The sequence below is a fragment of the Doryrhamphus excisus genome, linkage group LG4 (genome assembly GCF_037039965.1).
Source record: "Doryrhamphus excisus strain RoL-2023G ecotype Guam linkage group LG4, RoL_Dexc_Guam_v1.1, whole genome shotgun sequence".
Taxonomy (NCBI): Eukaryota; Metazoa; Chordata; class Actinopteri; order Syngnathiformes; family Syngnathidae; genus Doryrhamphus; species Doryrhamphus excisus.
In genome coordinates this window covers 431,789-457,293 of record NC_136360.1, presented here as the reverse complement: position 1 = coordinate 457,293, position 25,505 = coordinate 431,789, and the positions used below count along the sequence as shown (strand labels likewise).

General features: G+C 41.5%; 2 protein-coding genes across 5 annotated transcripts in view; one reads left to right on the top strand and one right to left on the bottom strand.

The window, feature by feature from the left end:
• The window catches only part of rfx2 (regulatory factor X, 2 (influences HLA class II expression)), a 42,418-nt gene extending 32,201 nt beyond the window's left edge, over nucleotides 1-10,217 (top strand). For all 3 annotated transcript variants that reach the window (XM_078789946.1, XM_058072909.2, XM_058072912.2), the window contains 8 exons: nucleotides 495-607; nucleotides 2,709-2,860; nucleotides 2,951-3,048; nucleotides 5,326-5,475; nucleotides 5,579-5,787; nucleotides 8,454-8,607; nucleotides 8,691-8,733; nucleotides 8,807-10,217. In XM_078789946.1, coding sequence (XP_078646072.1) covers nucleotides 495-607; nucleotides 2,709-2,860; nucleotides 2,951-3,048; nucleotides 5,326-5,475; nucleotides 5,579-5,787; nucleotides 8,454-8,607; nucleotides 8,691-8,733; nucleotides 8,807-8,922 — 1,035 coding nt within the window. In that variant the 3' untranslated portion in view covers nucleotides 8,923-10,217. The remainder of the gene's footprint in view (nucleotides 1-494; nucleotides 608-2,708; nucleotides 2,861-2,950; nucleotides 3,049-5,325; nucleotides 5,476-5,578; nucleotides 5,788-8,453; nucleotides 8,608-8,690; nucleotides 8,734-8,806) is intronic.
• Nucleotides 10,218-10,498: 281 nt separating this feature from the next.
• fcho1 (FCH and mu domain containing endocytic adaptor 1) overlaps nucleotides 10,499-25,505 on the bottom strand; it is a 40,746-nt gene continuing 25,739 nt past the window's right edge. For both annotated transcript variants that reach the window (XM_058072894.2, XM_078789943.1), the window contains 17 exons: nucleotides 25,068-25,092; nucleotides 24,906-24,966; nucleotides 22,238-22,431; nucleotides 22,101-22,125; nucleotides 21,966-22,019; nucleotides 20,202-20,253; nucleotides 18,021-18,145; nucleotides 16,906-17,943; nucleotides 15,609-15,715; nucleotides 15,177-15,384; nucleotides 13,755-13,869; nucleotides 13,514-13,669; nucleotides 13,301-13,433; nucleotides 13,025-13,221; nucleotides 11,978-12,042; nucleotides 11,084-11,251; nucleotides 10,499-10,671 (listed from right to left, as the gene is read on the bottom strand). In XM_058072894.2, coding sequence (XP_057928877.2) covers nucleotides 10,643-10,671; nucleotides 11,084-11,251; nucleotides 11,978-12,042; nucleotides 13,025-13,221; nucleotides 13,301-13,433; nucleotides 13,514-13,669; nucleotides 13,755-13,869; nucleotides 15,177-15,384; nucleotides 15,609-15,715; nucleotides 16,906-17,943; nucleotides 18,021-18,145; nucleotides 20,202-20,253; nucleotides 21,966-22,019; nucleotides 22,101-22,125; nucleotides 22,238-22,431; nucleotides 24,906-24,966; nucleotides 25,068-25,092 — 2,752 coding nt within the window. In that variant the 3' untranslated portion in view covers nucleotides 10,499-10,642. The remainder of the gene's footprint in view (nucleotides 10,672-11,083; nucleotides 11,252-11,977; nucleotides 12,043-13,024; nucleotides 13,222-13,300; nucleotides 13,434-13,513; nucleotides 13,670-13,754; nucleotides 13,870-15,176; nucleotides 15,385-15,608; nucleotides 15,716-16,905; nucleotides 17,944-18,020; nucleotides 18,146-20,201; nucleotides 20,254-21,965; nucleotides 22,020-22,100; nucleotides 22,126-22,237; nucleotides 22,432-24,905; nucleotides 24,967-25,067; nucleotides 25,093-25,505) is intronic.

Genomic DNA, 25,505 nt, shown 5'->3' with positions numbered 1-25,505 from the left:
TCTGTGTGCTCTTGCCAATTTATTAGGAACATGAGAAATGCTGCGATATATAACGACAGAATTTGGAGTCCAATGTCGTACCTCCTCATTTGTTGACCTTTTGGATGCTGTTTTTTTTGTTTCAAGCTATGTCCTGTTTAGTTTGTGTACCTCCTCAGAGCAACGCACACGTTTAAGAAGAAGTGACACAGGTCAACCGAGGTCGAGATGTTACCACCAGGACAGGAAAGTGTGGAAATCCGCCTCAAATTTGAAGTGGAGATGAAAAACCTAAACATGACCTTTGGTTCTCCTGCCCCATGATTGATGTGTTGTCTTCCCGCTGGCTCTCAGTCGAAACCAGTCAGGGCCCACAGTGAGCGTTATAGCAGCCTGTAGGAGCTGTGTTGTGTGTCTGGTTGCCATGGTTCCACTCTCAGTGTTTTGTCCCCCTCCCTCCTTCCCTCCCTCTTGCACACCCCCCACCCCTCCCTCTCCCTCTCTGCCGCCTGCAGGCTACTCTGGATGTTGTCATGAACCTCCAGTTCCACTACATTGAAAAACTCTGGCAGACCTTTTGGTACTCAACAGCGCCATCTAGTGAAGGAAGCACCACCATCCCCAACAGGTCAGAGCAGATACTTCATAGCAAAAACACAAAGCTTGCATGGCTTTTATGTAATAAAACCACCCAATATGTTGCACTTATGTGCTTTTATATGAAGAGCTTGCAACCAAAAGGCGCTAAATCCATTTTGACTGATTTGGAGAAAATCAATGATTTTTAATTACGCGCATATCAATCTATTTGGTCATCAAGTCTATATTGCAAATGAAAGAGCTATCAATATAGGTCGTAAAAATGCATGCTATAAAAATCCTGCACACACCATGTATTTTATATAATTTTTTTTTATTAATTTTTTTTCGGATTTAGCGCCTTTTGGCTGAAATAAATTTGAAGTCACCTTTAACTTCCTCAATGGCATTGTTGTAAAAGAATGTAAGGTGCTTAACCAACATACCCAATCATACCCACATGAAAAATAACAATTTGCAGACAATAATAAAAATGTAATTAAAAGCAGTGCTCATATTTGACTGCACCATGAAGGTGACAGTGACAAAAATCATCTCATTACAAACTCTTTACATTGTATGTTTTTTAGTACAAGTAAAATAATGTTTCTCATGAAAGTTGGAGGTGTCAAGGTAGAGACATGCCTTTTATGGCGTAAAAAAAACTTCCATGTTACAGAATACTGTAAAAACACAATTTGTGGTCTCCTGAATTGCATAACATACTGTAACTATCATACGTGTACTTAATGTACACAAACAAAACAGGATGCGCACTGATACTGGCTTTCTGTATGTGCAGTGCCAATTGTATTCTTCTCTCTGATTGGTCGGATTATCAGAATAAAGAATAAAGAAAGGGATTTAGCTCCTTTTGGTTGAAATCTGAAATGGAAATAGCACCTTTTGGTTGAAAGCATAAATTTCACATCACTTTTTTTCATATTTTTAAAAATGATTTCAAGACCAAAATATGTGAATTGGATACACATGACAGAGGTCTATTAAACTCATGAAAAACATGCAACTTAGTGAACATTGGATTTAGCGCCTTTTGGTTGCAAGCTCTTCATATAGTCAGTATAGTTACTCCAGACCCCCATTCACTGTGCAATATCTGATCAACTTCCATGTGCAATATTAAAGGCTCTAAATGCAATATACTAAGTTCAATGTGAAGTATTTCCATAACGCCTCATATTAACTCACAAGCAAGATCTCAGTGTATACACTGGTCATATATCTCATCTCGTTTCATATTATCTACATACTTATAGGTTATCACCTTCGGTCTCGGGCTGATACGGACACTTGGGGGCATGATACCTGGCCTGATACCAGACAAACCATGTGATGATCTTATTATCACGTGCTATTGAATCATGAGCTTATTATCACGTACTATTGAATCAAAAGACCATTTTGTTTCCAGAAAATGTTCAGTTTATTACATGTATTATATCTAAACAGTGTAAACACAACAATTGCAAAAATATTTCAACAATAATATTTTATCAACAGTCTTATTTTATCAATGTCTGACAATTAAAGTTCCATTAATCAAGTTTGGGTTTTTTTGGTGACTGGAGAAGCACTAGGCACTAAGCACTCGTGAGCTGTTCTCTGATTGGTTGTTTCACGGGCACGATACCAGAGTGGACAGCTACGGGGGCTGATACTGGACATGGTTAAACTATATTTTATCAGTATCACTGCCCTGGGCTTTGACACAGTATCATTTGGGCCTTTTCCCGTATCATTCATGGGCGCTTTCTAGGGTACAGGGCCAATTCATACTGTAGTATGTGATAATGTATTTTATCACATACTACAGTATAGTACATATACAGTATAGTATAGTAAATATTAGTATAATAGTAAATATTAAATAGTACGTGATAATAAGCTCATGATTAAACAGTATGTGATAATAAGATCATCACATGGTTTGTCTGGTATCAGGCCCAGTATCATGCCCCCGCGTGCCAGTATCAGCCTGATACCAGACAAACCATGTGATAACCTATTGTATATTTTTCCATATTGTGTATTTTGTACTGCTTAACTGATTCTGTACTCTTGCTGCTGTGCAATGCTAATTTCCCCACTGAGGGACGAATAAAGGCATATCTTATCTTATCTTATCTTAGTGATGATGAACTGGACGGCGTCCTGCCCAGAGAGAAGCTCGTGGCTCTGTGTAAATATGAACCGGTCCGACTATGGATGAGAAGCTGCGACCACATCCTCTACCAGGCCTTGGTAGAGATCCTCATCCCCGATGTGCTGCGTCCCGTTCCCAGTTAGTGTATTCTCAAAAACGATATTATCACGCCTGTTTGTGTCGCTCAAACTGGGGCGCCTTGTAAGACGACTTGTTGTTCCCCTCCAGGCACTCTCACTCAGGCCATCAGGAACTTCGCCAAGAGTCTGGAGGGATGGCTGACTAACGCCATGACCAGCTTCCCTCAAGAAATCATCCGCACTAAGGTGACTGGCGACACAAACAATAATACCTGACTACTTCCTGTTGTTTTTTCTGTGTGAAACACATATTGTATCTTGAATATTGTGACAGATAAAAGACAATATGAAAGCTGTGTCAAGTTTATAGAAATAATCTGTAAAAATCTAAATCAATTTCACTTTGTGACACCAGCTCGGAGACCCGGGTCCAATTCCACCCTCGGCCATCTCTGTGTGGAGTTTGCATGTTCTCCCCGTGCATGCGTGGGTTTTCTCCGGGTACTCCGGTTTCCTCCCACATTCCAAAAACATGCTAGGTTAATTAGCCACTCCAAATTGTCCATAGGTATGAATGTGAGTGTGAATGGTTGTTTGTCTATATGTGCCCTGTGATTGGCTGGCCACCAGTCCAGGGTGTACCCCGCTTCTCGCTCGAAGACAGCTGGGATAGGCTCCAGCACCCCCGCGACCCTTGTGAGGAAAAGCGGTAGAAAATGAATGAATCAATGAATGAGTTCTTCTCCTATTTTGTGTGGAAGTGGTAACTTTTTGGGTTCTTATTTTGTCTTTCCCCACCCTCGGCCATCTCTGTGTGGAGTTTGCATGTTCTCCCCGTGCATGCGTGGGTTTTCTCCGGGTACTCCGGTTTCCTCCCACATTCCAAAAACATGCTAGGCGACTCCAAATTGTCCATAGGTATGAATGTGAGTGTGAATGGTTGTGAATGAATGAATGAACTTTGACATGCATTTAGCCAAAATGTCGAAACAACATAAACACGCACAAAAAAAACGTTGTAACTATTTATTTACAAATATAACACCATGAACTGTTTACAATTTTCACATTAGGAACTGAACTGTGTGTGTGCGTGTGTGCGTGTGTGTGTGTGCGTGTGCGTGTGCGTGTGCGTGTGTGTGTGTACGCTACAAGACTCCATGCCTTTCACTTCCTGGTTGTCGGGTATATTACTGTGGGAAAGTTGCAGTCTTTGAAGTTTTGTTGTAAAAGGCACTTCTGCCACCTTGTGGCCGTTTTTCTGGGCTTAAAACTGTAACAAACCTGCTCTCATTCATCGCCTCCAAAAAAAGTTAAAGATGTATGAATACATTTTTGGGAGCGAGCGGTTTGGTTAAAAAAAACATGTCAATACATCTAGTTGGAAAGAAAATAACAGAAATGTTGGGAAAAACTGCTGTAATTGTATTAGAATAAAGTCAAAATATTAAGAGAAAACGCTGTACTAATAAGAAAAAAGGTAACAATTTTATGAGAATAACATAATATGGGGGAAAAAATTTCATATTAGTAGCATTATTTTTTAAATATTTCTAAAAATAATTTTTATAAGCCATTCAGCAACAAACAAAAAAACATAAAAATAGTTTGGGGTTCTAATTTAATCTAAGTTCTATGTTACAAGAATACTGTCAAAATATTATGGAAATAAAGTCATAATTACCAGAAGAAAGTTAAGAGTTAAAAAAAAAATGGTGGAAAAAAAAACATTTTAGCAGAATAAAGTCAAAATATGAAGAGAAACAAGGTAGAAATTTTACGAGAATAATAATAATGTCATATTAGCAGCAGGATGTTGAAATATTAAAGTTTTTTTTTTAAAAGTTGTAAAATTTTCAGCAACAAACAAAACAAATGAAAGTCATTTTTGGAAAATTAGCTTTGGGAAAATGTTATAATATTATGGAAATAAAGTCATAATTACCAGAAGAAAGTTAAGATTAAAAAAAAACACAACAAAAATGATGAAAAAAAAAGTCAGAGTTAAAAAAAAAATGGTGGAAAAAAAAACATTTTAGCAGAATAAAGTCAAAATATGAAGAGAAAAAAGGTAGCAATTTTACGAGAATAATAATAATGTCATATTAGCAGCAGGATGTTGAAATATTAAAAAAAAAATTCAAAGTTGTATCATTTTCAGCAACAAACAAAACAAATTAAAGTCATTTTTGAAAATTAGCTTTGGGAAAATGTTATAATATTTTGGGAATAAAGTCAAAATATTATGGGATTAAATGTGTAATATTACAAAAAGAAAATGTACCAAAATTTATGAGTTGAAAGTTTAAATATTTGTAAAATTTTGAAACAACAGCAGCAAAAATGGGGGAAAAGATCAGACTGCTTCTGTGTTAGAGCATAATAGTTATTAATAATTATTAATATATTGTACTGTACTATGCTGTATGGATTGATATCTTTCTGACTGGGGCTTGAGCACCTCTAAAATTCAGATGGTGTGTGTGTGTGTGTGTGTGTGTGTGTGTGTGTGTGTGTGTGTAGGTGGCAGTGGTCAGCGCCTTTGCGCAGACTCTGAGACGTTACACCAGCCTCAACCACCTGGCCCAGGCCGCCCGTGCCGTCCTCCAGAACACCTCACAGATCAACCAGATGCTCTCCGACCTCAACCGGGTGGACTTTGCTAATGTTCAGGTGGATGATAGTTTTTCTTCTCAGATGTTTAGTGGTGGTCATTGTGGTGCAGTCTTGCTGACATTGTGTGTGTGTGTGTGTGTGTGTGTGTGGTGTGTAACAGGAACAGGCATCATGGGTGTGTCAGTGTGACGAGAGTGTGGTCCAGCGTCTGGAGCAGGACTTTAAAGTCACCCTGCAGCAGCAGAGCTCTCTGGATCAGTGGGCCACCTGGCTGGACAACGTGGTCTCTCAGGTGCTCAAACCCCACCAGGGCAGCCCCAGCTTCCCCAAGGCAGCACGCCAGTTCCTGCTTAAATGGTCCTTCTACAGGTACTCCACCTAACGCCTATATATATATATACACATATATATACACATATATATAGATAGATATAGATATATATATAGATAGGGCCTTCTTCACACCCTACTGTACTTGGTCACATTATTACAAATAGGAGAAGAGAGATAGGAAATAGCAAAAAGACAAACTTCAGAGCATCTATGTTGTGTAATAGTCAGTACTTCTAATATATATATATATATATATGTATGTATGTATATACTATATATATGTATACATATATATGTATACATATGGATGTTACATATGTGTGTGTGTGTATATGTATACATATGCATATGCATGTATACGTGTGTGTGTGTATATGTGTACGTATGTATGTATATGTATGTGTGTATGTGTGTGTGTGTATATGTATGTATGTATACGTATGTATGTATGCATATGTATGTGTGTATACATATGTGTGTATGCATATGTATGTGTGTATACATATGTATGTATGTGTGTATATGTATGTATGTGTGTATACATATGTATGTATGTATGTGTGTGTGTATACGTATGTGTGTGTGTATACGTATGTGTGTGTGTATACGTATGTGTGTGTGTATACGTATGTGTGTGTGTATACGTATGTGTGTGTGTATACGTATGTATGTATGTATACGTACGTATGTATGTATACGTACGTACGTACGTACGTATGTATATGTATGTATGTACGTATGTATATATACGTACGTACGTACGTATGTATATGTATGTATGTACGTATGTATATATACGTACGTACGTACGTATGTATATGTATGTATGTACGTATGTATATATACGTACGTACGTACATACGTATATGTATGTATGTACGTATGTATATATACGTACGTACGTACGTATATATACATACGTAAATGTATGTATACGTATGCATGTATACTTGTGTTTGTGTATGTATCTATATGTATGTGTGTATGTATGTATATGTATGTATACGTATGCATGTATACTTGTGTGTGTGTGTGTGTGTATGTATGTATGTGTATGTATGTATGTATGTGTACATATGTATGTATGTATGTATGTATACATATGTATGTATGTGTACGTATGTATGTGTACGTATGTATGTATGTGTACATATGTATGTATGTGTACATATGTATGTAATGTATGTATGTATGTGTACATATGTATGTATGTATGTGTACATATGTATGTATGTATGTGTACATATGTATGTATGTATGTATGTATGTGTACATATGTATGTGTACGTATACATGTATGTATGTACACATACATACATATGTATGTATGTACACATACATGTATACATACATATGTACACGTATGTATGTGTATGCGTACGTATGTATGTATACATACGTACACATACATATGTACACGTATGTATGTATACGTATGCATGTATACTTGTGTGTGTGTGTGTGTGTATGTATGTATACGTATGTATGTATGTATACGTATGTACGTATGTATGTATGTATGTATGTGTACGTGTGTATGTATGTATGTGTATGTATGTATGTGTATGTATGTATGTATGTACGTATGTATGTATGTATGTGTACATATGTATGTGTATGTATGTATGTATGTATGTGTACATATGTATGTATGTATGTGTACATATGTATGTGTACGTATATATGTATGTGTACATATGTATGTGTACGTATATATGTATGTATGCGTATGTATGTATGTACACACATACGTATGTATGTATGTGTATGTATGTATGTATGTGTATGTATGTATGTATGTATGTGTATGTATGTGTACATATGTATGTGTATGTATGTATGTATGTGTACGTATGTATGTATGTATGTGTACGTATGTATGTATGTGTATGTATGTATGTATGTATGTGTATGTATGTATGTGTACGTATGTATGTATGTGTATGTATGTATGTGTACGTACGTATGTATGTATGTGTACGTATGTATGTATGTATACATATGTATGTGTACGTATGTATGTATGTGTACGTGTGTATGTATGTATGTGTATGTATGTATGTGTATGTATGTATGTATGTATGTGTACATATGTATGTGTATGTATGTATGTATGTATGTATGTATGTATGTATGTATGTATGTATGTATGTATGTATGTGTACGTATATATGTATGTATGTGTATGTATGTATGTACACACATACGTATGTATGTATGTGTATGTATGTATGTATGTGTATGTATGTATGTGTATGTGTATGTATGTATGTATGTGTACGTATGTATGTATGTGTATGTATGTATGTATGTGTATGTATGTATGTATGTATGTGTACGTATGTATGTATGTGTACGTATGTATGTATGTGTACGTACGTACGTATGTATGTATGTGTACGTACGTATGTATGTGTATGTATGTATGTGTACGTACGTATGTATGTATGTGTACGTATGTATGTATGTATACATATGTATGTGTACGTATATATGTATGTATGTGTATGTATGTATGTACACACATACGTATGTATGTATGTTTTTTTTTGAAAGTCATTAACAGGTTTTCTGTGCTCCATATATTAATATTGAATTAGACAAGCTATTTTTACAGTAATATAAAAATCCTGGCCCATACAGTAGCCCCCCACCAAAACAACTTTTTTGTCCCTTCCTAACCTCCATCTTCTCCCCCACAGCTCCATGGTGATCCGAGACCTGACTCTGCGCAGCGCAGCCAGTTTCGGTTCTTTCCACCTGATCCGCCTGCTGTACGACGAGTACATGTTCTACCTGGTGGAACACCGCGTGGCTCAGGCCACCGGGGAGACGCCCATCGCCGTCATGGGGGAGGTGATGGCAGCTCCTGACGTCACAATAACGCCTTCCCTTACTGCTCTCAAACAGTCACGCTCTTTTTTTGGGTGTCCTTACAGTTCAGCGACCTGACTTCCATGATGCCAGCGCTCATGGAAAAAGGTAAGACTGTGGCTGTTTGTTGGTTTTTTCAATATCGTGCTTCTGGAATCTGATTGTTTTTCCGCTCCGTCAGACGTGTCCTTCTCTGACGAGATGAGCGACCTGGGCAGCGAGGCTGACGTGTCCCGAAGCGAGCCGGCCGTCAAGAGGGAGCGCATCGAAATGAGCCACCCTCTGCAGGAGATGTGAGACGTGACCCCCCCCCCCCCCCCCCCCAAACCTGCCCTGAAGCGCTGATCGGTGCAACGTGTACATTTTCTATCCCCTATACATAGTAGCCATGATGTCACGGTAAATAGAGCTGCACAGGTCTTTGCTTTTGTTTGGGTTTTTTTACTTTATTTTACTGCAACTGTGAATGAATTAGTGCATTCTTTTTTTTTTTTTAATTGGGTGTGCTACGTGGTGCTCATGTGTGCTTTCGTTCAAGTTAGCGGTGCCATGTTGTCATTTGAGTGCCTTAGATTGCTAACGATGAAAAAAAAAAACAAAAAAAAAAACATCACACCGGATGTCGACCTGTCCCTCAGCTGTGCCTCGACCGCACAATGAATGTATTGTCTCAGAGCACCTTTAAACAAAGTGGAGGTGTGCGTGTGCGTGTGCGTGTGCGTGTGCGTGTGTGTGTGTACGCCCATGTTGCCTCTGCTGCAGTTTGCAGCATATGAAAAAAAAAAAAAAAAAAAAAAAAAACCAGGACAAGATTAAACATGCAACCAATGGACCCAAAGGACCTTTGCTTCATTCTAATGTGCGTTACCGTGGTAACCCGTAGTTTACCTCACTAGAGTTCTATGCCGTGTTGGCTGAGATGACACAAGGCGAGTATTGACGGTTCATTGTATGTAAATAGTTCCACTGCAGACCTATAGTAGCATCATCATCATCGTCATCATCATGTCACCCCCTGCTGAGGCCCCTTTGGATTAGGTACAACGCTAACAGGAGGATGGTTATAAGTTTAATAAATTATATATTACATATATCTTTATATGATGTGGTGTGTGTGTGCGTGTTCTGTGGCCTTAATTCTTTGTGTCCAAAAAAAAAAAAAAAAAAAAAATTGGATTTGTTCCCAACCGTTCAATATATAAAGATCACACCGGCCTCGGCCAATGAATGGTCGCTTAATTGATTGATTGATTGATTGATTCCCCCGGCCCCGCCCACAATCCCGTCCTCACCTCTCGTGCTCGACTTATTTAAGGCTTTTTGAGACGTGTTGCCTTCAAGTGCTTTGGAAACTTGTAATGTTTCTTTTCCATGTTTTGTAAAACTGTTTTAGATTTTTTGGCAGATGATTTTTTTTTTTTATGGAACTAGAGTTGGGTCCTCTTACAAGTATACTGAAACCCTTATTTTTGTGTCTTTTTAAACCTCCACTTTATCTAGCCCAAGAACAGATGATGGTTGTTATACTGCATATAATACAGGCTGTATTTTGTACTTGTCACAATGTGTTATAATAAACTGGCGTAAACCAACATCTTGCGTAATTTCTTTATCAAATATCAACATCACACATCCTTTTTTTTGTAGCAGATATACAAACATTTGCTTTTTTTTAAAGGTTTAAAAGATCTAACAACCCTGTTTAGTCATTTAGGATATTTGCGACGGTCATTTAACTTATTAATCACATGCTTCCCTGTAACGGACCTTTAGCTTGGTTTGCAGTCTGGTAAACAAAAAGGCACGAGAAGAAAACAAAGAACTTTTCCTCCAGACAAAGACGAGAAACATGAGTGAAAATGGAGGAGAAGAAGAAGAAGAAGAAGAAGATGATAGATTGGTCCTAAAACAGCAGTAAACACAGTCAGAACTAAGTGCTTGTTGGCACAATGTGCCTCGTCTCCAGGACGTCGTCTTGATGCTGCAACATTCTGGGAAAGATGGATGGAAGCAAACATCACAAGCTGCAACCGGCCATGTACTTCCCTGTCAGAGAAGAAGAAAAAAAATAAAAAATAATTATTCTTAGTATAGTATAGTATTTATTTGATTATTTATGTACAGCACAAATTGAACACATTTCTTTGTGAAGCGTTGAGATTTCCCACCTTTTTTGGCGGTCTTTGAACACACCATAGTGTAAAGCTACACCATGACATCATGATTCCATGTGTTCATCAATCATCTTACATGATGATCATTCATGAGTGCTGAGTACCTACTGGAGCTGAATCTACTATTACAGCAGTCACTCTTATTGCAAATGTTGATCCAAAATTGGATAGATTTTTTTTTCCCCCATTTGCTGTCCCAGAATGTCACCTCCCCAAAAAGCAGAGATCCACCATAATAAAGTAATAATTATATTTCCTTATGTTTGTATTGCATGTGTGTTTACCTGTGGCGAATCGCTTCTTGACCAGCGACATGCGATAGCGGCTGCCAACCAGCTCCACGTCCATGCCAGACAGCGAGGCCCCGGAGCCCACAAACTGAACAGCCAGGCTGGGTGGGGGCCCGTGGGGGACCTCCAAACACTGCCAGCTGGCACACAGGGTCCCCGAGCCTTGGAGACAAGTGGAAAAACAGAGTGGAACCTACAAAGCCGTACTATGCCTCAACAGTTGAACAAAAAGTCAACAATGATCACGTGTGACATCGCTTTGGCTGCAGGCCAACGTCCGCCACTGATTCATCATTTATCTCACAGTTAGCAGATCAAAAGTCAAAATTAGAAGACAAGAAAGTCAAACTTATGAAATAAAAAATAGAAGAATTATGAGAAAACAGGTCGTATACATTACATATGTATGCATACACATATGAATGTATGTATACATACATATGTATGTATGTATACATACATATGTATGCATACATATGTATGTATGTATGTATGTATGTATGTATGTAAGTATACATACATATGTATGCATACATATGCATATACGTATGTATGCATGTATGTGATAAAAATTATGGGGAAAAAAATCCAATGCCAGTCCTGTCATGTGACCATCACCACATGAAGCTAAGAGCCTACGTGGACTGACCATGTGACCATGTGACCATGTGACCATGTGACCATGTGATGATGGCCAATGAATCAAGAAGAAAATCCTGACATTGTAGTTGACTTTAGTTTTCAACAAGACACTAAGGTTGAATGGTTGAATATGAATATGAATATGAATATGAAGATGTGGGGAAATGTTTAAATGTCAAGCTGCTTAGTTTCCTTCCTTGTTGGGGGGGGGGGCAGGGGGGGTGAGAGGACAAAGGCAGCGCTGACCTTTGCTGTGGTTGGTGGGAGAAAGGTTGGAGAGCTTCCACAGCAGACGCCTTTCCTCGCCGTTCCTGCAGGGGCACAAAAAACACCGACTGACTTTTTCACCTACAAGACATTGTTGCTATTTTTAGCTTCCCATCACATTCCCGTTTTTACTTATTTACTTACATACGGAACTTCTTTCATTTGACTTTTTACTGTATTTATTTGATGAATAATAATTACAATCAAAATATATATTACAGTTCGGCACGGCAGTCTAGTGGTTAGCATGCAGACCTCACAGCTAGGAGACCAGGGTTCAATTCCACCCTCGGCCATCTCTGTGTGGAGTTTGCATGTTCTCCCCGTGCATGCGTGGGTTTTCTCCGGGTACTCCGGTTTCCTCCCACATTCCAAAAACATGCTAGGTTAATTAGCCACTCCAAATTGTCCATAGGTATGAATGTGAGTGTGAATGGTTGTTTGTCTATATGTGCCCTGTGATTGGCTGGCCACCAGTCCAGGGTGGACCCCGCCTCTCGCCCTAAGACAGCTGGGATAGGCTCCAGCACCCCCGCGACCCTTGTGAGGAAAAGCGGTAGAAAATGAATGAATGAATGAATATATTACAAAAAATATATTATTTCTTAATTAATAGCTTTTGTTATTTTTTACTTATTATTGTTTATGTATTATATTTATTACTTTTGTTTTTTTAAGCTTTATTTTTTCATTTTGTTTTTAAAGTTGCACTAGCTACACTCATTTATTAATTGTTTTTATTTAACAATGATTACTTGTATTTAATTGTATATTTGAAAATATTTTTGTCAAAATTCTTCGCTCTTTTATTATTCATTATTATTAGATTTATTTGTTACATTATTATTTTTGTTTTTTTAATGTAATATTTCTTCATTTTCTAGTCAGGGCCCCCCTTTGTATATTTTTATCTTACAATTACTAATTGTATTTAATTGTATTTTTTCATAATATATATATATATATATATATATATATATATATATATATATATATATAAATAAATATGAAGGAGTTGTGGCTCACCAGGAGGCGGGCGGCTGGCACTGCAGGTCGGCGGCAGTGTGGTCCAGCTGCAGCAGGACCTGGACGGCGTTGAGCTGAGTGGAAGGGGCCGTCACAGGACAGCAGTGGTAGTCCAGAGACACCCTGGTCACCGTGCCGCTTCGCTGGCACTCTGCTGACAGCAGGAGGGGGGCCCTGGCCGGGTCCTGGGAGGAGACCTGCACCAACGGTAAGTCGTATTTCTCAAACTGGGACTGGTGCACGTGAACGCCACACAAAGAGTGTTTTGATGGCGACCTGATACTTGAGTAGTCCGACGTTGTAGTAGGAAGCCTGGGGGTTGGCTTCGGCTTCCCGCTGCAAGTGGAGCTGCAGGGCCGGCATGTTGAACCAGAAGTCCCGGGCATCGGGGTCACTCTGGGAAGGATCGCTGCGTGCACATCGGTTACCGTGACCGCCATGACGTGACACAAAGCATCAAAGTCTGGTAAAAAATAAAAACTTCCTGACCTGTAGAGGAGTTTCTGATTAGGCAGGAAGTGGTCAATCCTGGAGATGTTGACCAGACGAAAGCTGAGCACGGGAACGTTGGCGTTGGCTGTGAAAATGCGAGTGATTCCCGCCGGGAAGGACATCGTCAGGTCGCCTGTGATCTTCACCAGACAGCTGGAGAAAAGCGGGAACGAAGATGTTTGTTATTGTCTTCCGACGGCATCCACGAGGATGCAAGCTCTGCAGACATCACGCTGACCGATTGTGTTGTCCGCCCTTGAAGTAAGCGTTGATGTACTCGGTGATGGCCGCCGCCACAGGCCACGCCTCCTGGGCGCTGAGGGAAATGGGACTGGGTCCTCGCGACAGGTGCACTTTAAAAAGAAAGCAACAGACTCATTCATGCTCCTTAAATTCATTGCTATTAGGGCTGCCACTCGATTCAAATATTTAATCCTGATTAATCCCATCTTGTCCACAGTTAACTCATAATTAATCACACAATCGCAAATAGACATTTTGTTAGAAATCCATGTTTGAATGCATGTTTAATGCAAGGGCTGTTTTGTCCCACTTTGTTTGACGGTCCTTGAAGGCACCACCTGTACTGTATTTCCCTTTTTCAGCTCATACTTGCTCCCAAATGCTGATACTATCCGGGAATGCATAAAGGTAAGATTTGATGATAGTTAGAAATCCCAGTTTTGGCATGTTTAATACAAGTGTCGTTTTGTCCCACTTTGTTTGATGGTCCTTGAAGGCACCGCCTATACTATATTTCCCTTTTTCACCTCATACTTGCTCCCAAATGCTGATACTATCCGGGAATGCATAAAGGTAAGATTTGATGATAGTTAGAAATCCTGGTTTTGGCATGTTTAACGTGAGTGTCGTTTTGTCCCACTTTGTTTGACGGTCCTTGAAGGCACCGCCTGTACTGTATTCCTCCCTTTTTCAGCTCATACTTGCTCCCAAATGCTGATACTATCCAGGAATGCATGAAGGTAAGATTCGATGACCTTACTGAGTGCTAACATGTACTTTTAAGGTGCATCTTTGTGAAAAACAAAAGTCCATGCTCGTACTGGTGGATGGTGGCTCGATATTCATGTAATGCTTTTAATGTGATGTTGTTCCTGTTGTCATTTGACACTATATATAATAAATAAGACCAATTAGATCTTAGTGCTATAATGTACGTCGGTGACGAGCTAGTGCGCTGCTAAAGCTGTTTACGTCCATTCCAAGCCCCCAAGTGTCTGTCCTCGGCTATGCCTGCCAGTAAATGGCAGCTTGCGACCCAATTTGGACACTCGATGGCAAAAAGTATATATTTAACACTCCTGGCTTCTCTCTGGGAGGCGAAGTAGTCGTGATAACTCGACTCGCAGTGACAGTAGATACAAATAACATTGGCCTTGTTGCCAGATCCACCCGCCCGGGTTTTGAAGCTAAGCGTACCAATGAAAATAGCCTTTACTTTCCCCATTTCTGCTTAATATTTGTGTCCTCATCATAAATAATATACATAACAAAGTCAAGGGTGGCTATTTTTTAAACAACAAATAAAAAAGAGCAGTAATGTAACCAGAATAAAGATGATTAGTTTGGCGTTGCCATCTTTACTCCTCTAACCTCTCCATCCCCTCCCCAGCCAAGCTATCCATTCATTCTCTCTTACACTGTCTTGGTGGGTGGTCCTGGAGCGGGTAGGGCAGAGGCGATGCTTGTCCCACCCTGGCAGGGCTGGGGGCTCGGTTCTGCCCTCCCCATTCGGCGTCTCTGGCTTGGGGCCCCCACTCGCTCGGGCTGGAGGAGGAGGAGGAGGAGGAGGAGGTGGTGAGGGAGGGGCTGGGCTCAGGCAGCGGCGAAGAGCACAGCGACCGTGACTGAGATGAGGGGACGAGACAGGCTTGGCATCAGCGGGACTGTTATTGTGTTCGTAACGGCTCTACAGGAGCAACAGTAGTGTACGAGTAGTACAATAATATACGTAGACATCCTATTTTATACTCTCATTACATTGTGAAACTGTACCTAAAGGAGTCAGAAATGACAGGAAATATGACTGAACGACTCATTTACACCAACTAATACCCAAACGCACACTTACTCGGTCGTTGCCACTGAGTCGACCTGCGCTCCTTTTGGTCCTCGTCGCTCTGGAGAGAGCAGCTGTGATCACGTTTTCGCTATCATTTCTGAAGGTGTGCTTGGACCCTGAGGAAGACACGTTTCTTGAGTTCTTGGCATTAAAATGGACGTCAAGTATGATATGTGAATCGGTGTTTCACATAAAGTGTCAATAATGTTGATGCAATAATTGATGAGACAATAACCACCACAGGAAGTACTTACTGTAACCTCAATGACCTCAATGACCTCTCAATGCTAATGCGTGAGTCTGTACTTGTACTTGTACTTGTACTACACTTGTACTATAATGGCTAGTACAAGTGTAGTAGTGACGAGAGTAGAGGTTGGTATCTCCATTTGGACATCTCCGTGTGGACTTTAAATGTTCTCCAACTACTCTGGCTTCCTCCCACTATCCAAAAATATGCATATAAGTTTACATAGATGGGCTGCACGGTGGTCTAGTGGTCAGCGCACAGGTCTCACAGCTAGGAGACCAGAGTTCAATTCCACCCTCAGCCATATCTGTGTGGAGTTTGCATGTTCTCCCTGTGCATGCGTGGGTTTTCTCCGGGTACTCCGGTTTCCTCCCACATTCCAAAAACATGCTAGGTTAATTAGCCACTCCAAATTGTCCATAGGTATGAATGTGAGTGTGAATGGTTGTTTGTCTATATGTGCCTGAAGTCAGCTGACAATCCTAGTGAGGATGAGCGGTATAGAAAAGTAAAAGGAAAGTTGAAATAGTTCACAGTTAACTGGAAAATCAGCTGAAATTTTTCAAGAATAAAGTCAAAATATTGACAAAAAAATTTGCAATTTGACGAGAATAAACTTGTAATATTATGAAAAAAAAATTAATAATTTTAGAAGCAACGACTGGAAATATTAAAGAATATTCTTCAAAGTTGTAAAATTATGAAATAGATTTGTATTTTTTTGAAAATTAGGTTGGGGAAAAAGTTCTAATATTATGTGAATAAAATCATAATATTACTAAAAGAAAATTTTGAAGAAAGTTGAAATATTTGGAAAATTAAAAACATTTAAAAAAAATGTAGGAAGACCTCAATAAAAGCTATGTATTAAGCGTGGGTTTTCTCCGGGTACTCCGGTTTCCTCCCACATTCCAAAAACATGCTAGGTTAATTAGCCACTCCAAATTGTCCATAGGTATGAATGTGAGTGTGAATGGTTGTTTGTCTATATGTGCCCTGTGATTGGCTGGCCACCAGTCCAGGGTGGATGTGATGGACATTTCCTACAGGTCCTACCTTTGTGAGAGATGACACTGCAAGGTAGCGGAGTGCCGAGGTCGAGACAATCTTGGTCTTTGTCCGTGGAGAAGCAAAGATCTTCTTGCGGGCCTGAATGTCGTGTGAGTGGAGGAGCGTTTCGGCGAGGCTCGCTCTCTGAAGATCGATGTTTTCTCCTCTCTCCCGCCGCGTTGCCTTCAGGTGGTTTGGAGCCGCCCAGTTTTCCGGAGGTGCTCTCGCTAAAGGGGTTGTGGACAGAGTTCCAGTGTACCGCCTCCTTCTTTGGCTGGGATTGGGATAAAGAACCCGGACTGGTGTCAAACCCGAACCTGTTGCCGCCGGTGGTGCTACCATTGCTACGAAGAGGGACTATTCCTGGTGGGGCGGTCATTGATGACTGGTGGGTGGGGCTGCCAATCATGGTGATTGCAAACGGGTCATCAGAAGTAATCGGTGGCGGTAAACTTCGATCTCGTTTCCGGTCTCTGTTTTTACGATTGGAGGAGTTGGAGGAGGAAGAAGAGGAAGACGGGGCCGGAAGGGTCTTGGTGTCGGCGACAGTGACGGAGAACGGATCCCCTCGCACCTCAGAACTCTGACGCTGACGTGGCCAGGCGTCAGCCGGCTTTGAGGTCTCCTTTTTGACGTTGCTGTCAAAAGCAGCAAAGAAGGGATCCTCGGGGACGCGTCTGCAGTTCCACACCTCTGCGTCCATCTCCGATGAGGGGAAGGATTGCGGGAAAGCTGGGAAGCGCGTGGAGGAAGAGTCCATATCTGAGGGGTGACGAGTGGAATGCGATGGGCCGACGGACCAGGCGCTCACGGGCTCGTCCTGTGGATGAGGACTTTGAGCTGGGGAGGGTTCACAGAAGACTGAGAGGAAAGGATCTGCAGTTCGGGCTCGTGTTTGGGTCTGTTCTTTACTCTGGGAAACAGGAGGCCATGCTGCCCAGCCGACTGGCTCGGGAGAGGGTCCGAGTGGCTGAAGGGAAGGCGAGTCCAAACCAGAGTCCTCAATGTTGTCTGGTGAGGAGGAGTCTGATGAAAAGGCAGCGTCTAACGCAAAGAGTGGAAAAAAAAACAAACATCAGTTTTGAAACGGACAGAGACGTTTGTTTTATTGTTACTCGTACATTCAGAGGCACCGAAAGAACTCTGCTCCCGGAGTTGCTCCCGACCGCCAAAACTTTTGGATTTGAAGGCTGCCTCTAGCGGAGGTCCAAACAGGCTGTCGGCGCCGGATGCTGCAGAACTCAACCTAATGTGGAGCACATCAGGAGCACAAGTCACGCTGCGTCAAGATCGACCGATACATCGGCCGGCCGATATATCGGGCCGATATTTGCGGTTTTTTCCTTGTATCGGTATCGGCCGATACGCGCCGATGTGTTTTTCCACCGCATGATTTACAGTCAGGGCAGGAGTTAATACTGGAGTTAAAAGCTGAAGACTAAGAGCATAAAATAGGACTAAAAAGATAAAAACGCAGAGTTTAGAAAGTTAAGCCCAGGAGCCCACTTCATGACCTGGGCTCCTGCGCTGTTCTCTGATTGGTTGTTTCATGGGCACGATACCAGAGTGGACAGCTACGGGCTGATACTGGACATGGTTAAACTCTATATTTTATCAGTATCACTGCCCTGGGCTTTGACACAGTATCATTTCAGCCTTTTCCCGTATCATTCACGGGCGGTTTAATAATACTGCAGTATGTGATAATATTTGCTATCATGGTCATTTTTTTCATGTAAATTGAGGGATCAAAAGCAGTATTGGCCACAAATATCGGCGCAAGCAAAATCGGCCATCGGCTGAGGGTGATGGAAAAAAATCAGTATCGGCATCGGCCCCAAAAAAACCATATCGCTCGATCCCTAGTAATGAGGATACAGAGTAGATTGGGACTAGTTGCAGCACACCTCCATAGCGCCCCTGGTGAAATATAGACTAGCACTCTCTTAGCACTGTCAGGGTGCCGAGGCCAGAATCAAGGGAGAGAGCGAGCGTGACGGGAAGAAAACTCTGACAGTCCAATCTTAACCGCCCCGTCACACTTATTCAGAGTCAGCACGAATCAAGCAGAACCAGACAGAATGAAGAGGTTCCAGAGGAATATTAAGAGTATGGGTAGAATGGGGAACAGGAAATGGCTCTTCAGGGGCCTTGTCCACGCCGACGCCCGATGGTGGAGCAGTGAGCAGTTGCCTACATTTTTATGTGATTCCGCAGTGTTCCAAATGACATCCGGACTCATTTGAGAGACAATTGCGACATTTCGGTTCTCCCTCTAACGCCCTGAGAATGTTTGGAATGCTGTTGGAATTCTGTAAGAAGATTTAGAATTCGCTCAGAACGCAAACGGAACGCAGAAGAATAAAACAGGAATTTTAATTCTGATGGCATTCCGTCTCATTCCGCCTCTCATGCAACGAGGGTTTAAGACAGGGGTCTCAAACACGCGGCCCGCGGACCAAATGTGGCCCGCAGGACACTAGTTTGAGGCCCCCCGCCTTGATATGAAAGTTTAATGTTAGTGCGGCCCGCGCAAGTTTGATATGGATGCTGTATGGTATCATGTACCCAGAAAATATTATTACGTTTGATTCATGTTCATGTTAAAGGTTAAATAACTGTTAATAGTTATCCTCCCTATCCGTGTGGAAGTGGTAAGTTTTGGGCTATTTAAGTTGAAAGGAAATAACTTGAAGGCTACCGTTTAGGTGGCTAGCTCTCTAGTTTGCGAGTTAGCATGTGTCTCAAGACCCTGCAGTTGCGCAATATGTTGTAAATAAAAAGAGTATAAATGTGACTATAGTCGTGTTTTGTCATGTCTACAGGGCTCTAATAATGCTTTGTTCATTTTAATCTGAAAAAAATCATTTGTCTACCCACCAACTATATGTGCTTTCTTAAGTTTTTATTATTTGCCGTTTTATTATTATTATTATTATATTTATATATTTATTAATGATTGATAGATTTTCTTTATTCTTGATTTGTTATTTTTCATCTTATTTTGTGTAGAAAAATAAAAAGTAAGATATTTGAGAACAGTGGAATGTTTTATCAGAGTTTTTATTGTAGAAAATTGGAACCAAAGCGAAGTTTTTTAAATTTTTTTGTTTTTAATAAATGCAGTTTTTTTGGGGGGGGGAAACCTGGGTCTCACCCAGACCCGAGCTCCAGTGGCCCCCAAGTAAATTGAGTTTGAGACCCCTGGTTTAAGAGGTCTTTGGTTACACCCGGAATGTGTCTGTGCTGTGACCAGATAGTAATCGGACACAGAATGAGATAAAAGGGACAGAGCATCTCACCTGCTGGGTTCAGGACTTGAAGCGGACCTGCACAGGCCGTCCTGGTCACCATCTATCAACAGACACACTTTACTTATAAACACTTTGGCGGATGTTAACAAAACAAATCTATGATGATAGGAATAGCAGCAATAGCAAGGTGTCGCTACTCTTCAAGCGCAAGTCTTTATTTACTCCATCATCATCACGCATCTCTTCACCTCTTGATTTCAACGAGTGATTCCCCGCTGCTGGAGTGCAGCAGCTTGATGAAATTGCAAACCGCAGCCAAAGCGGTTGGCAGCTAGCAAACATATTTTGGAGTGAGAGCAGAAGGCGGAGGCGACCATAAGAGGGTGGTCCATGCAAGGTCAGCCAGCCGGCTGCACAGACTCGTCTCCTCACTGATGCTTTATGTTTATGTTTGTGATCAAGTGATGGCCGCAACCAATTTCCTAAGTACATTTTAAAAGATGATCCATTCTTGCCTTCCCCAGTAAGGTTTTGTGTCTCTGACAGCCGTGAATGATGTCTATAATTCAATGATTATTTTGCTTATGATGGCAACAGATATTGAGTAAGTAAATAAAGTCATCCCTGGCCATGTCAAGGTTCTAATTTTGCGACTTTTTCAAAAATATTTTAATTCATAAATCATGCCTTTTTGTGGTGGAATGCGTTAAAAACACATCTTACATATATTTTGCCTAAATTAAGCTTTTTCAAGCCAGAAAATTGCTTAATTAATAAAATACACATACAGTATAAAAAGCATTAAGATTAGGGATGTCTGATATTGGCCTTTTTGGCGAAAACCGATATGCCGATACCAATATGTGCATTTTCTACCACTTTTCCTCACAAGGGTCGCGGGGGATGCTGGAGCCTATCCCAGCTGTCTTTGGGTGAGAGGCGGGGTACACCCTGGACTGGTGTGTGGACTACTATTGTGTGGACTGACTCCACACAATGACTCCACACAATAGTAGTCATGCCAAAATGTTGTGTTGCTGCTGGATGTTCACAGTATCCGAGTGATACTGTTGTGGGGGTGCCGGAGCCTATCCCAGCTGTCTTCAGCCGAGGTACACCCTGGACTGGTGGTCAGCCAATCCCAGGGCACATATAGACAAACAACCATTCACACTCACATTCATACCTATGGACAATTTGGAGGCGCTAATTAACCTAGCATGTTTTTGGAATGTGGGAGGAAACCGGAGTACCCGGAGAAAGCCTACGTGGAGAACATGCAAACTCCACACAGAGATGGCCGAGGGTGGAATTGAACTCTTGTCTCGTAGCTGTGGTCTCTGCACGCTAACCACTAGACCCTTGGTTTTCATGATCAGGAAAAAAAATCAGATGCCGATATCATCCGATATCAGTATTTTATGCTGATATTGGCCCTATAATTATATGTGCTGATAATTATCAGACATCTCTAATTAAGATGCGTTCATATTGTGATGTGTAGTATTCTCCACGGGTCACTAGGTGTCAGTAATGTTCATTGGAACATATAAGTGCCAGATTTGATCTTGCTAATAACAATAATCATAACTGATACCGTTGTCGCCGTAACCCATGCCAAGTTAAAACATCACTTGGATCATATTTACTTTTTTTGTTTTTTTTGTCTACTACAAGTCTAAAGGTGACAGGTTTTTATGCTTTAACTACAAAATGATTTCATTTGCAAAGACTGAATAATACATTGTGGGAAATTCACTTATCACGGTGGGGTCTGGAACCAATTAACAAGGGAGTAAAAGTTGAATTCACCTCTGGGGGGGGTGCCCTCACCATCTTCTGTCCGTCCAGATGTACTGGAGTTTCCTGTGAAGACAAACATTCAGTCCAAAGCGTCTCACGTTGTGTCCTGTACTCTGCAGAGTCAGAAAAGGTGCAATAACCTACTGGAGAGATGTCGCTTCACAGTCACCTGAAAGAGAAGAGAAAAAGAAAGTTTCAAGAAGAAAACTCATTTGCTACGTCTTTGTGAAGACGTTTTAGGCCCCTTGCGTCTTTTAAGCCAATCATGAAAAGCCACTAACGCTTTGCTGTCCCCGTCTGTTGGGTGGCAGCGTGAGAGTCCCCACGGTGGCTTTTAGCTCCTTCTCGCTGGCTGCGGCGCTGCTGCGGTTGCTTTTGCCCACCGGTCTTATCTGGATGTGGAACTTCTTGGGCTCCTCGTCGTCAAAGTCGGAGTCACTGGAGTAGAAGTTGTGCTCCTTGTCTTCAGAGCAGCGTGCACGGGAGCGGGACGGTCAAGGAGAAGACCATACAAAAAAAAATGTCGATATTCTTCACAATTACCAGTGCTGGAGCCTATCCCAGCTGTCTTTGGGCGAGAGGCGGGGTACACCCCGGACTGGTGGCCAGCCAATCACAGGGCACATATAGACAAACAACCATTCACACTCACATTCATACCTATGGACAATTTGGAGTCGCCAATTAACCTAGCATGTTTTTGGAATGTGGGAGCAAACCGGAGTACCCGGAGAAAACCCACGCATGCACGGGGAGAACATGCAAACTCCGCACAGAGATGGCTGAGGGTGGGGAAAGACAAAATAAGAATCCAAAAAGTTACCACTTCCACACAAAATAGGAGGAGAACTCATTAATTCATTCATCCATTTTCTACCGCTTATCCTCACGAGGGTCGCGGGGGTGCTGGAGCCTATCCCAGCTGTCTTCGGGTAAGAGAGGCGGGGTACACCCTGGACTGGTGGCCAGCCAATCACAGGGCACATATAGACAAACAACCATTCACACTCACATTCATACCTATGGACAATTTGGCAGAGGGTGGAATTGAACCCTGGTGTCCTAGCTGTGAGGTCTGCGCGCTAACCACTAGACTGCCGTGCCGCCCCATTCTAAAATAATTCTAAAAATTCTAAAATGAAAAATGTATTTTAATAGTGCAATATGAAAAATTAATGCTTTAATTAATTCTTTCATCTTTTTGTCGATTTTGGAGTCCCCACAATAAAGTCGTAATTTTTTTTAATTAGTTTGAGGAACACACATTATAATGGGAAAGTCAAAATGTTATGTAAAGTCATAAAGTCATATCACGAGAAGTAAATGTACAAACATTACTACGGTAAACAAACATTAATATTCATACTAACAGCATGCATTTTCACCACAAAGCTCATTTCACCATGTGGCCCTCACTGGAAAATTTGAGGACAGCCCTGTTCTCTCTGGTGATGCACATACAAAGTATACAAAGACCACATTGAAGTCAATTTCAAGCAGGTTTTAAAGCCAAAACACAAACGTACCACTGCAGGGTTTGCAAGAATGTCACCTGCCAGCGAGCGCAAACATCTTAGCTATGAATAGACTACAGAAACGTAAGAATAGACGACAGACGCTTGCTTCATATTGGGACAGAGGCGGGTAATCTCCTTGGCGAGTTTTGATTAAATGCGAACACGGAGAACACGTACAAAAGATAACGAGAAAGCAAAAGAGCGCAGCAGAGCCTGACGGAGGGGATGTTCTTTCAAAAATACCAACCACTTCCTGTATCTGTTTTCAGCGTCGCATGCGGCGGTGCTGTGTTGCACGACAAGGGGACAAGCGACAAAAGCAGTAGTTGTTATCTCGAGGCTGTCGGGACAAGGGAGTGCTAGCAATGATAAAGCGCTTTGGACGTCCGGGCACGAGTCCGTTTTTAGTTCACACTGAATACAAGCGTGCCGCACTTGAATTCCTCCTCTGAACTTAATGAAGCCAATGTGAGTCAATTAGGATACACATTTCAATAACTGTCTCACTCTACGGTCAATGAGGCCATGAATGTGGCCGTGTGTGTGTGTGTGTGTGTGTGTGTGTGTGTGTGAACACCCTCACCTCTGACCTCCTGATTACGCCTCATTTGCGGCTTTTCAGTGTGTTCGGTCACACAAGGTCTAATTAAGTGAAAACCGCCCTGTGTGAGAGTCAAGTTTGTGTAATCTCGCAGGCACGTGGGAATCTGCAGTGTGGTCGGACAACAATGACATCATGCTCGGTTGCGAATGAACGCTCGTTAGGTTTTAACTTCATTGTGGTTCATTGTGGAAAAAATTCCCTTACAAATTGTACTGTATATACACGTACACTGAGAGATACCATCATGGAGCAGAAATAAATTACTGCATCACGGCACTCCTCATACACAGTATTCATTCATTCATTCATTTTCAAAATAAACAAGAAGCAAAATTAGAAGCCAAAAAGCTACCACTTCCACACAAAATAGGAGAACTCATTCATTCATCCATTTTCGACCGCTTATCCTCACGAGGGTCGCGGGGGTGCTGGAGCCTATCCCAGCTGTCTTGGGGCGAGAGGCGGGGTACACCCCGGACTGGTGGCCAGCCAATCACAGGGCACATATAGACAAACAACCATTCACACTCACATTCATTCCTATGGACAATTTGGAGTGGCATGTTTTTGGAATGTGGGAGGAAACCGGAGTACCCGGAGAAATCCCACGCATGCACGGGGAGAACATGCAAACTCCACACAAAGTTGGGATTGAACCCTGGTCTCCTAGCTGTGAGGTCTGCGCGCTAACCACTCGACCACCGTGCCGCCCCCATATACAGTATGCACTATGCAAAATAAAAAAACAACAACAATTGAACGTCTAGTATCGGGGCATTGTGGGACTAGTATCGGTCAGGGTCGCTTTATGAAACAGAAAAAGGATATCATTCTGAGCGCTGTCGGCTCGTATCACAAATCCTTCATCGTCTACCTCTAAGGGTGAATTCTGCAAACACAGTAGCATCGGTGATGACACAAATGATAACAGATATCTTCAGTGTTATACACAGAATCCTATAAGACTTCCTCATGAACAAGAATACTGACCAGAGCTTCTGTTACAGGTGAATCCCTGCAAAACAAAAACAATACGATCAATTTCCTTTAATTAGAGAGCAACAAAACGAGTTAACCTTCCTCTTGTGTTAGCTTTCTGGTATCATCTCTTATGTTAACGGGTCGGTTTTGACCCATGTATTGAATCAGCTATAAAATACACTAAAAACAATAAGTTACCATCAAATTTGCTTCTCATGTTTTAGTTACCTTCTTAGGCTTCCTCATCCATGAAAATGTTGCTTTTAATACTTTTGGCCTTTTTTTGTCACTATACCCCAGTCATTTCAATTTCCAAAAATGGTCAAATGAACCTCAAAAGAATCATATTCATAAATTGAAGCTTCTTTTGTTACCTGGCTATTACTGAGGGCTACAGAACACAACTTAAATATCCAAAAACTTACCACTTCCACACGGATAGGGAGG